The sequence below is a fragment of the Pistacia vera genome, unplaced genomic scaffold, assembly GCF_008641045.1.
Source record: "Pistacia vera cultivar Batoury unplaced genomic scaffold, PisVer_v2 Contig147, whole genome shotgun sequence".
Classification (NCBI taxonomy): Eukaryota; Viridiplantae; Streptophyta; class Magnoliopsida; order Sapindales; family Anacardiaceae; genus Pistacia; species Pistacia vera.
This window is the reverse complement of record NW_022195543.1, coordinates 76699-89007: the sequence shown is the minus strand read 5'-3', so window position 1 is coordinate 89007 and position 12309 is coordinate 76699. Positions and strand designations below refer to the sequence as shown.

The window sequence follows — 12309 nt, the reverse complement described above, 5'->3', positions numbered from 1 at the left end:
AATTGTAACAATTTTTTTGTTTTAATCAATTAAATTATTAGATTAATTAATTTTGGTTTGAATTTTAAAGGAAAAATTTGGAGAAAGTCATTTATTATTTAAAAAAACGTTTAAAGGGAGGAAGCATGAGAGAGACAAATCGGAAAGAAAATGGGATTTCTTCCAGTTCCATCCTATCCAATTATCCACAAACACCGCTTCAAAAAAGTTTCAGTAAAATAAGGTAGGGCTAATTCTGTGCTTGCCCCTAATTTTTAGATTAAATTTTAAAACCCCTTTAGTTTTCAAAATTATCTCACGCCTCCTTCATACATTCTCTTAACCTTTCCTGTTTCTGGAAGGTTAGTGATAGTTAAAAAAAAAAAAAAAAAAAAAAATTGTATTTGTTTCGATATTTTTAAAATCAAATTATATTTTATTCAATTCAAAACATTTAATAATTATATTTCCCGTAAAGATTATCCAACTCAACTCAATTATATTTGTTATGCCTGTAAAAGTAGGGCTAACGCAGAGCCCTATCAGGGTAAGTGGTCAGAGCTTAGGTAAGTCTTGTAGCCATTCAGACGCAGCCACGTCGCACGTTGATATAAGCAAATGCTCCTACCAGTGCAGTGGGTGTATGCCAGACTGGTGAAAGGCTAGAGGTGATCCACTTATCCAATCCCTACACACGTCGAGTAAATCACTCGAACAAGTGAATAACGGGACGCAAGGAAGGATTTGTACGACAATTTGACCTACTCACAGATTTAGTAATTATTACTTTAACTCATCTCACTATAAATAGAGGGTTCCTCTCCCGTTTGTGAGATTAGTTAATTTCTCCCTGAAATAACATATATACTCTCTCTCTTGTAATCTCTCGTAAGTCAGCTCGTTGAACGCAACCTGATCTCGTATATTAATATAACACCAGTGGACGTATAATTTGCTTACATAAGCATCTGAACCATTTTAAACATTGTCCTCCATATTTTATTCAGTTTAATACCCCTATACATGTGAGTCTTTTGAGTCAGCTCAGTATTTCTTACATGCTTTTAATTGGTGTTAAAATCACAAACCAACAATATTCATTTTCAAAATACTATTCGAAAGTCATCTGAACAGTAAACATGTTTTTGGAATTACGATAAAATTTAGCCAACCAAAAAAGTACAGTAGAACTAAAAGGAAAGCAAACGAAAACGCTTTTACATTTTAGTACAAAGAAAACGGAGAAGATTGCAAAAAAAGGCCATTCATAATTACTTTTATCAAATCATGTTTGGTGGAGGCAGAAGCATGGGACGAGGAGGAGGAGGGGGGATGTTAAGAACAGTTGGGAGAGCAGTTACGAGAACTGGAGTTACAAATCTCCAAGAACCCATTTCATCATCTTCTTCTTCAAATTCCACTACTACTACTGCTCCTACTTCGCCTAGAAGGACTTCCCAGAGCAGGCATAACTCTCCCAATCATCTCTCCTTGTCTGCTATCACTTCGCCTTCACCTTTTTCTCCGCATAACGTACCCGTTACGGCTTATGGGGTGCCCACCTGGCCCTCTTTTGGGTGTGAGGATTATGAGTGGGTGTCTGTGGATGGTGATGATGGAAAGTCTCATGATGACTTTATTCTTGGCCCTGTTCCTTCCGTTGATGAAGTTAATAACGCTGTCTCTGCGCTTCAACAGTAAGGAATTCTTTATTTTCGAGGCTTTTTCAATTTTTTTTTTTTTTTTGTGTGTTTGTGTTGAGATAAATCTGTCGTTGCTTTTGTTGTTGTTGGGTTTTATGCTATGTTTGAATGGAAATATTCTAATTCTGTACTTCAGTATTTCTGCTGTTAATTGCAGTGTTGAAATTACAGATCGGTTTTTGGATTTGTAAAATTGTTGTCGCTACTGTTAGTTCAGTGATGGTATTAGTCTTGGGGCTACTGCTAATAATAGTGGAAGTAGTGGTTATTTTTGTGTTTGTATTTTGTTTATGTAGTTGTGGTGGTGGTGGGGGCCATGGCGTCATCCATGAACATGATGATAGAATATGACATCTGCCTCAACTTATTCACAAGTGAATTCCCCATTCAAGTGCTGTAGATTAGTAGAAATCATATCAAGTATAATTTCGCAATCATTTTTTTTGTAGTGGGGATGATAGTGATGGTGATGGAAAAGTTCATGATCGATTATGTATAAGATAACCTAGTTTCTCACAAATAAAATTTTCTGCAAGACGTCAGTCAGATAAAGAGTTGAAAGAGAAATAGTTTGGTTAGCAGATTATTGACAAATAGGTTTTTGTTGCTTTCCTAGCAATATGAAGCAACTGTTAGACTTTTCAATTTTGAAAATTGGGGAACTGACTATAGACTTACTGCGCTTGTTATCTGTAATAGATGAGAGAATATGTTTTCAAAAATCAAAATGCTGAAACTGGAATCAGAGCTTGATGGGAAATGGGGAACAAAAAGTGGAACTCTTCTTCAAAGTAGTTGGCTCTTTGCTTCTAACATGATACCTGGATGAGAATAGTGTTGTTTTTCCCTATATTCACACTAATTCTAATATATAATAGGATTCAGGAATTTCTTATTTTAACAGACAAATGATCGCTGCATCTTGATCAATGGAGGAGTCCAATTTAATATCTAAAATAAAGTTATCAAAGGTTAATCTTTCTCATTATAGAACACCATTTTGCATAATGATACCCCTGAACCCAACTTATTAATTTTAGTACTGTGCAATGATGATTATGTTGTCTATTTTAAAGTAACTTGATTTGTGCAATTGTATTAGAATTCTTAATTTGTTTTGTTTGGAAGGTATATTTATAGCCTCAATAATAAATAGTGTGAGTTTTTATTTATTTATTTTTGGTTGTTTTGTTTCAAGGTCTATTACTTCACCTGATGAAATCCAAAATTCTGCCTCTTGTCTTAATCTTTTAATTTAATTTTCTTTTTCTCCTTCTGAGCTTTATAAATCCTATGCTAATGGTTTGTTTGCTGTTCATGGGTTTTGCATACGTGGAAAGGAAAATTTGGTCGACTTTGTCATGGTGGAGATTAATTAACTATTACTTCAACCTCGAACTTTTATAACTTGGCTGATGCATAATTTCGACGGCTTATGTTTAACCTTGATTCTTGCCTTTGCACTTGTTTGTTAGTTTTATCCAACTTGAGGCTAATGTATATGCCTAATTATAAGTCTGTTATTTTTCTGTTTGAAAACTTTAAGCATTGCAGATTTGAAATCATACTTACAATCGAAGTTGACTTGTAAGATTTTGAATTTGTAGGGCTTTCGACCCTGCTTCATACTCCCTCGTGAGAGATAAGTATGCCTATAATTTGGACAAGGATGCTGAGTTGGATTGGGTAGAGCCCTCACTGCATCTGAGTAATTCAAGAATGTTGCAGCCTTATGGACCTGACAGAGTTTATGATGCTTTTCATTTATTACAGACGGAGCCATCTATTCAGGTGCCTTCCCTATTTCAAAAAATTGAAAGAATAGAAATTTGCTGCTTTTTGGATTTTAAGTGTCAATTCAGTGCATTTTCCTGGAGCCAAGTGCAATAGACTGCATAAGTATAGGTAGTATAACGCAAATAGAATACTTAAGTCACAAAAATAAGAAACATGAATATGTCACCGAGCTTTTTACCAAACTTAGATGTAATCAGAACAGTGATTTTTCTGTTTCATTTTCTAACAAGAAGGGAGCATCAATTTTATGTCTAGAACTTATCACAGGTTTTTTCTTGTTTCAAATTTTATCCGTAACACTATTAAGGGTCCCTTTTTTTCTTTCAAATTTTCCAGAGAATGGTCGTTTCATTATCTTCAGATCAAGCTGTTTGGAAAGCTGTTTTGAACAATGAAGTGGTTCGGGAACTGAAGGAGTCTTTCTATGCAGCAGGTTGGTAGAAAGTTAGTGAACATCTTTAAGTTAAATTTTTGACTTGTAATCATAATCTCATGAGGAAAAGTTATATAATTACTACTGGAGGGGCCTTATTTGTGTTTCATTGACCACAAACTTGGTGTCATATCTTGATGGCTTGAATTGGGTGTTCTTTTTATTTTGCAGCATGTTTTCCTTTTAGATTCTCTGCTAAGTTTTAGTGTGGTATTTTTGACATACAGAGGAGAAAATCTAGTCATGAGAGTCAATACTTGTTATTTCGTCGAAAACATGATCATCAATTTATTGTAAGGGATATTATGGATCCTTGTTAATGGATATTTTCTAGTTGATGGTAGATTTAAGTAAAACTCATCTAAATTGTTTACAAACATGAGATTTTGGATTATATATGCAGCTGAAGACAGCGAATCAGAGTGTTCAACTGAGATTTGTGATGACTCCAACCCTGCAATGAATATCATCAAGTGGATTTTTCACAACACTAAGGCCAGACTCATTGAAGTAATTGATAAAATTACTCATATCGTGAATGAGGTGTTCAAGCCTTCTGATGACGAGACGCCAACAACAGGATCTAAAACAGCAGGAGCTACAGATCCATTTGAGGAAAAGCTGAGAACTTCATTCCTTCTATCCGTCATGGTGCTGTTGTTTGTGGTTGTGACTAGAGCTGGCAGGGCTTGACTGTAATTTGACGACATGACAGGTAATACATTCTGGTAGGGTGACTTGTACTGCTAGTCTTATATATGAAGTTATGCTTGTAAAATTAAAAACAATGAAAGTAGGGAGACTGAAGTTAGCACATTGATGTCAGTAGGTAATGATATGAATATTGGGACGTGTTTATATTTGTTAAGAGAGGACTTTGACTCTACTGTGCTTACTGTTAATTCACTCTGGGGATTTCAAAGTTGAGCTGTTTTGTTCTTTTCGTTTTCTACTTATTTAGTCTGTTGCTATGGGATGTCTGGCCAGTTTACGGTATTTTAATAATTGTCTATTAAACACTTTACAAACTCAAAGGACCGGGTCAGTTACATATTAGTGGTAGGTAATTCTAAGATTTGAACCTAAAACACTCAAGGATATGAGAAAACCTCTGGCCGTCGACAACCTTTTGGAATTATCAGTAATGACATTATGATATCTAGTAATATATTTCATACAAAATTACAAATATATATATAATTAAGGATGCACATAAATAAATTTTAAATTTAATTGAATAAACAAAATATAACTAATACTCTACAGAAACAATAGAATATAAATTATTTATTAATAAAAAATAAGAATGTATATAAACCAAAATTTAACACTCCATTTTAATAACCCAAAGCCTAGCTCTCTTCTACAAAAAAAATTTAAGTATATTTCATAAAAATATTAATATAATTAAAGTATGCACGTAAAGAAATATTTCACACTAATGACCAGCTTTTTCTGATAATGTTTTACGACTTAGCTAAATGAAATAATATAATTATGTCATCAGGAGTTATTATTATTTGCAAATCAAAATAACTAGAAATTATTTAGAGAAAGGGATTGAAATGTATAAAATATTCAACTAAATGAAAAATAAAATCATAGAAGCAATATAAGAATATATATATTTAAAGCTCAGAAAATATTTTCTTCAATTTAGTACAATTGCACTTTATTATAAATATTTATGCTGAAATTGTGTTGCTGCAGAAATTACAGTTTTTATAATTTAATTAATTTTTATTAGAACTAAAAATAGTTAAAACTATTAAATAAACAAGACCATGAATGAAATTAAATAAACTATTAATTAATTTTGAGAATGATTCTGCTGATCTTCATACAGATATTGGCGGATGGCCGAAGCCTAGTCATCGTTATAAAGCTCCGTCTCTCTTCAAGTAGTAATGGTAGTTGCACCATGGTGGTGGTGGTAAGGTTGTATTCCTAGCCGGCAGTGTGTCGAGTGGTAGCGATTGAGAACACCTTACCCCTCTTGTCTTCTATTTCAGAACACTTCTTCAAACTTTGCCCTCTTGTTTTCTTCAGAGCTGGTTCGTTCTTCTTTACGGCAAACACGTAATGTTATGTTGATTTGGACGCAGCAAAGACGGATCCAAGCTATACTCGTGCATGATCCAGCCACCATGCTGATCGGAGTCTTTGTTCTCATACGGAACTCTTTTTAGACCCAATTTCTGATTGTAAACTCTGTACACCATCTTCTCCCTGCCAGTCCCTGTTCCAACACTACGATTGATTCTTGAACCTTTTAAAGTCTTTTTCTTGAATTGGGTGAAGATATATAAATCTTCATCACGCTCCTCTCCAAGCTGTTGTTTAAAGATGTTCCAGATCTGTCACGGCTCTTCAGAACTATAAAGGTTATATTCTGGAATTAATAGATCAATACCAGGGATGGTTGGTTTGCTATCTTGTTGTAAAGATAGAAACCCACCAATTCAAAGTCTTTCGGATCGAAGACGTATCCAAAGGGATGAGAGAACTCAACTACTTCCATGGTTTTTTTCTTCTTGTGCTGAATCAGATAATTTGTTACGGGAACTTTCTCATATATCCCACAAATCTAAGTGGTTCCGGGAACTTTCTCATATATCTAAGTTAACTACATTATTGAAGATGGAACCAATGTCTGGAGTTGCAACAGCTCGTTTAACAAGTTTCCAAGAACGAATATTTTCATCTTTTTGGTTGATTGCCGCGACATGTAGAGCAGATATGCAACTGAACCAGGTGAAATTTATTCTTATTTATAATTGACTAAAGTTTAATCTAAAATTTTTTATTATTACATGGAGGTTATTACTATATAAGTATAGACGTTTTATATATATATATTATATATATATATTATATATATATATATATATATATATATATTATATTATAACATGCTACAAACGTATCTTTTCTTTGTTGACTTCACTTTGTTTAATAACAATCGCAGAGTTCACTTTGTTGGTATCAAATTTATTCATAGAACACGTGATCAATAAAAGAGAAGGGCATATGCAAATAACTGTAGACCGAGCAATAATCACAAATCATTTAAATTGTTTTTGACAAAACAAGCATCATTTAATGGTAAATGTATTGAAATGCATGACAGAAAAATAATCCTGATAATGGAAATTCTTCCACTGACGCAGACAAACCATCCATCGTTTCATTATTCTAGAGCTGTCGGACTCAACCTTTATCTTCAGCCGGAGCTGGTCCAATGCACAATGGTGTCTCCCTATATAAAGGAAAAAGAAATAAAAATAAAGCACAAAAAAGCATGCCTGAAGTTAAAACTACAAGCTTGCTGTTTCTTTTGGCTTTTGTTCTCTGGCTTTGGTTCCTCGTTGGCTCGCTTTTGATCCCAGTCCTCTTCAGGACTTCTGTGTAGCCGTTGATGACCCTGCACGGTGGTACGTTTTAAGTTTCTGTCAAATTTCTATTGTATTATTTTTGAATGTACATTAGCAGCGCACATGCACACACCCTCTCTGTATACATCCTTTCTATGGCTAGGCATGTATTCGATATTAATTCAATTCTTTCATGTTTTCAGTGTTTGTGAATGGGAAGTTCTGCAAGGACCCCAAGCTCGCCAAAGCTGGGGATTTCTACTTTTCAGTTAAGATTTCTGGAGACACAAACAATCCAGTTGGTTCAAATGTTAGCGCTGTGAATGTCGATCAAATTCCAGGACTTAATATAACTAATGTAACATTAGTTATATTAAGTTGTTTTGAAGACATAATAAAAAAGATGGGTTCTGTAGGCTCTAGGAAAATCCTTAAGAGAGATTAGAATGTGAAATTCAATGGAAAATTAAAGAATAATTGTGTAGTCAGCAAGCTAGATTAACGTTGAGTGTTTTAACAATTATCAATTGATGAAGCATGTTTAAATTGAATCTTAATAATAGAGACCGGGATTCCAGGTTCATCCCCTTGTGGGCAATTTTCCGCAGCCTTAATTGTGTTTTTCAGGCTTCTGTTTGGGGGTCCCTCTCGGCCACCTTTGGGCCTTATTTCCAAAGCCTTTTCATGTTGAGCTCATGCATGTTACAAAATTTGGCTATCTTTCTATTTGGATGACGAACGTCAGTGCCACTCTCTTTCACCTAGGGGTAGGCAAGTCTAGGTACCGGCCCAAATCCCATGAAACCGGAATGAGAACCAAAATCGGTCAGGTTTTAGGATTTGGAATCGGAATCAGAACCGTCTGGTTTCGGTTCCCAAAAGTCTGGAACCGGAACCTCAAACATAGGTTTCGGTTCTGGATACCCGAGAAAATTACGATTACCCTTACTATTCACAAAAATGACAAATACACCCCAAAAAATTAAAAATACATTTCCAAAAGTTTACAAAAATTACAATTCAATCCTGACTCCTACCCAGATACCTAGGTCTCAGTTCCGGTTCTGGTTCCTGTAGTGATGGAACCGGAACCAGAACTGCACAGTATTGATTCTGATTTTTTAGAACTGGAACCTCGAGTACCTACCGGTTCCAGTTCTACCCTATTTGTTTGCCCACCCCTACTTTCATCTATGATTAGCTTACGTAATTTATCCCAAGGGAACACAATCGGTTTACTTTTTATTTTATAATAAATTACCTCTTTTCGATTTGTAAATTAAAACAGGATAGAATGATAAAATTCTAGATGGATGATTAGAGAAATGTGTCAAATACAGTGAATTAGCTTCTACAATTTGAATAACGCTTGCCTATTATTGTTACAATGTTGTAATAAATGGTTACACATTTATACGTGCCTCCACCCAATTTGTTTGTTTCAGTTAGTGATATATTATTGTTCCTATTATTTCCCTCTTCTCTATCGCAGATATCTATATAATTCATGATATAAACACATTTTTATGATGTGAAAACAAAATATGATTGATAAATGAATCCCATAATTCTAGACTTCCTCTAGGTAAGTTAATAAACTCGATTGCTTTGAAAATATATATTTTCTTTCGTAAGAAACTAATAATCTATTGTATGTACGCAGGATGAATTTTATGTGCACTAGTATATTCAACCAAAGTTTCTCATTGTTATAAGTTTTTCTGAAGAAGGGTTTTCTAGGCTCTATGAAAATCCATAAGAAAGATTAGAATGTGAAATTCAATAGAAAAATTAATATAACTAATGTTACATTTTGTTGCCTTATTCTTTCATCTAACTGTGCCTCGCTCTCCAAAATCATACAAAATTTCAACGTGCAAATGATGTAGGGAACCATGGGTTCACTCGTTCCTGCATAGAGCGACGCGTTCAACGAAGATAAAACGGCGACCAGACAAACCATAGGATAGACGCCTACTAAAGATGGCGTAAGCCCACTAAGAATTTACAGATTGATGAATGCACACAAAGGATAGTGAACCCACAAAGGATTCTACTTTTAGAGACCACAAAGGTTTATGAAAATATTCTTTGTATATTTCTTCAAAAGCTGCGTTTACAATGTGAAAAGTGCCCTTATATAGGTGCACAAAGCCCTAATAGAAATCTGACACTTGCCCTAAATCTTTTCAACTTTTATGACAAGTGTCTCTACTTTTTAATTCCCTACGTACACGTGTACCATTCAAGAAGAAAGCAAGATAAAACATTTACACGTATTTTCTCTTAGTTATTCAATTCGCTAGTCTACCTCATTCAGCTCCTTATAACTCGCAAGTCGCTTTTTAGTCAGATCGCTTAACCCTTAGGTCATTCCTCTGTCAGATCGCTGATTGCTATATTAATGACCTTTCACGATGCTCCTGTGTCATTATCCCCTTCTTGAAAAAGATTCGACCTCGAATACACGTCGTCCTCTTCTATTCACTCTTCGACATTCTCTTCCTGGTATGGTGATAAATCGGACACATTGAAGGTACCTGAGACTGCATGGTTACTTGGCATCTCGATCTTGTAAGCATTAACATTGATCCAAGCTATGGTTGCTTGGTAGAGTAATTAGTAGAATTCTGGGGTTGCCCGATTTGAAACGAACCTGTTTAAGCTATGGTTGCTTAGTCCAAGCTAAGGCTGGACTGGTGTTGCTTTAGATTGTTTAAGTTCTGATTAAATAATAATGTCATTATGTTTGAGGAAAACACTGAAGTGTGTGCTTTTGGATCTACGTTTAATCTTTTACAGTTCTTGAGGAAAGAAATATACACAGATGCGAAGATCGATGAAGTTAGAGGAGAATGAGCGATGTACGTATCAAACTTTTTTTAGTTATTGATATTCTATTAATGTTAAGGCATCAATGAGGGAATAAATATATATTAAACTTTTGTTGAATGATATACTATTATTGTTGAATTTCGTTTAGTTAATTAGTGTGGTTCAAAGATGGTTGAATGTTTAAATTTATTTATGAATTGTGATAATTGTTGTTTGTTGAGGAATATTATAAAAAATTTCATTGCATTATTCTATTATTTAATTGGTAATAAATTACAAAATAAAAATATTTAAAAAATTATATTTACAAAAAAAATCCTTGATAGTTTTAAGACTATCTAGGATAGAAAATTATTATTAATAAAATTTGATTATTATTATTATTAAATTAATTTTTTTTTTGTTAAAATCTTTTGATAGTTTGAAGACTGTTTAGGATTGGTTAAAATTTGACCTAATCTTTGACGGATAATAACTATCAAGAGGTTTGTCAAGAAATTTTTGACAGTTCAAAAATAAAAAAATGGTCACCATCCTTTCTTGACACTGACGGGTGAAGAATTGTTAAAAAACCCCCTTCTTGATAGTTATTACCCGTTAAGAAATGGGGTTTTTCTAGTAGTGGAAAGAAATGAAGAGAAAACTCTCTTGTATTATTATTGCTCTCAAAATAATACAATACTTGGAATGAAAATAACTTAACATCAAGTCATCAACTATGAAGTTTTACAAGTAAATCTAACAGTCCAAATCCATATAAATCCAATAGATTGAATAACTAAGATTAATCATATCAAAATAAGAATCATAATCTTATTCTACAAAGTATTTGGGTAAAGAATATTCTTAAGCATCTTGAAAACTGATTTATTATCTAGATGTTTTTTCGATCCAAGTCTTTCATTATGGATTGGGCCTAATGGACCTTTGAATCCGGGTTGGACATGACGCATGGTATCTTTGGGAAATTCTATGCTGTTTAATTTGCTTTTAATTGTTAATATATACAACATTCAATGTTATGTTAGGCCCCGCAACCCCCCCCCCCCCCCAAAAAAAAGAAAAAAAAAGAAAGAAATCACAATTAGAAGTCAGATCTTCTGTAAAATTAAATCTATCCTCATTTGTTGATTAATTGCTAAGGATATTTATTTGAACTCCTAATGTGAAATGTTCTCTACAAGTAATAAGTAATTAAGTATAAGAATGAGGTAGACCGTAGTGGAAGGATGTTCTTTGATATGTAAAACATTATTGAGTAAATGAGTTACTTAAATTTTTTTATTTTTTATTATTATTATTTTTTTGGTTGGTAAGGAACCAAATTTCCCATTCAAGGTTTCTTATGTTTGAGTGAGTCCAGGGACTACTAGTTCTAATAATTGAATCCAATTAAGTTAGTATTAAGTTTGGCCGGCCAAGATCAGATTAATTTTTGAAATTTTTTTCTCAAAAACTCGATTTAATGTATAATTTTCATAAGAGGAATTGTGGGGTATATCGTTATTCATTATTTTACACTTAAATCCATAAGAAATATTCCAAAAAAAGGGAATTATAAACACTTGAAAGTTGTAAAATAACAAACCTATATATTACGGCGGCTGATTACTGACAAAATTAAACTAATTCTCGCCAGAAGTAACGTAAACTTGTGTGTACTAGTGTACGTCTTGCTTTATGTGTCGGGTTGTGAGAAGAGGCTGTTAGTATGCTATTAATTGTATATTCACACATTCATATTTTCTTATTCCCGCTAGATGGTTTTCCTTAAGTTTTGAAAAGGTTATATCCAACCCTTATTGTCATCGGTGTAATTAAGGAGTTTGACAAAATGAAGATACACATATACTAAGGAGTAAACGACTTTTTCCCACCCAAGTTTTGCCTTAATGAAAAAGTTTCAAAATACTACTTTCACATCCAAAATAAATAATCTGTTATTACTCAAAGCAGATTTCGGCAGAAAAAATTCTCTCCGTCACCACTCACCACCATTTGAACCTCCGGTCTTCTCTCTATATAACCTCTCTTACTTCGGTATCTTATTTCTCGCTGATTAACGGTTGCCACAAAGCTAGAGTTTCCTGTTCCTAGCTGATTTTTGACCCATTCCTGCGGCCAATATTCAATCGGTTACCACCATTCGATCCACTGATCTCCATTTTGCAAAATCCCTCTTACCTTG

At 33.8% G+C, this 12309-nt stretch overlaps 1 protein-coding gene across 1 annotated transcript; it reads left to right on the top strand.

Annotated features, from left to right (window-relative positions):
- Positions 1-1172: 1172 nt before the first annotated feature.
- On the top strand, positions 1173-4728 carry LOC116124019. Its single transcript, XM_031409735.1, has 4 exons — positions 1173-1676; positions 3290-3473; positions 3816-3912; positions 4316-4728. Exons 1-4 carry the CDS (start codon positions 1267-1269, stop codon positions 4603-4605), a joined length of 981 nt encoding a protein of 326 aa, XP_031265595.1. The 5' UTR covers positions 1173-1266; the 3' UTR covers positions 4606-4728.
- Positions 4729-12309: the final 7581 nt, after the last annotated feature.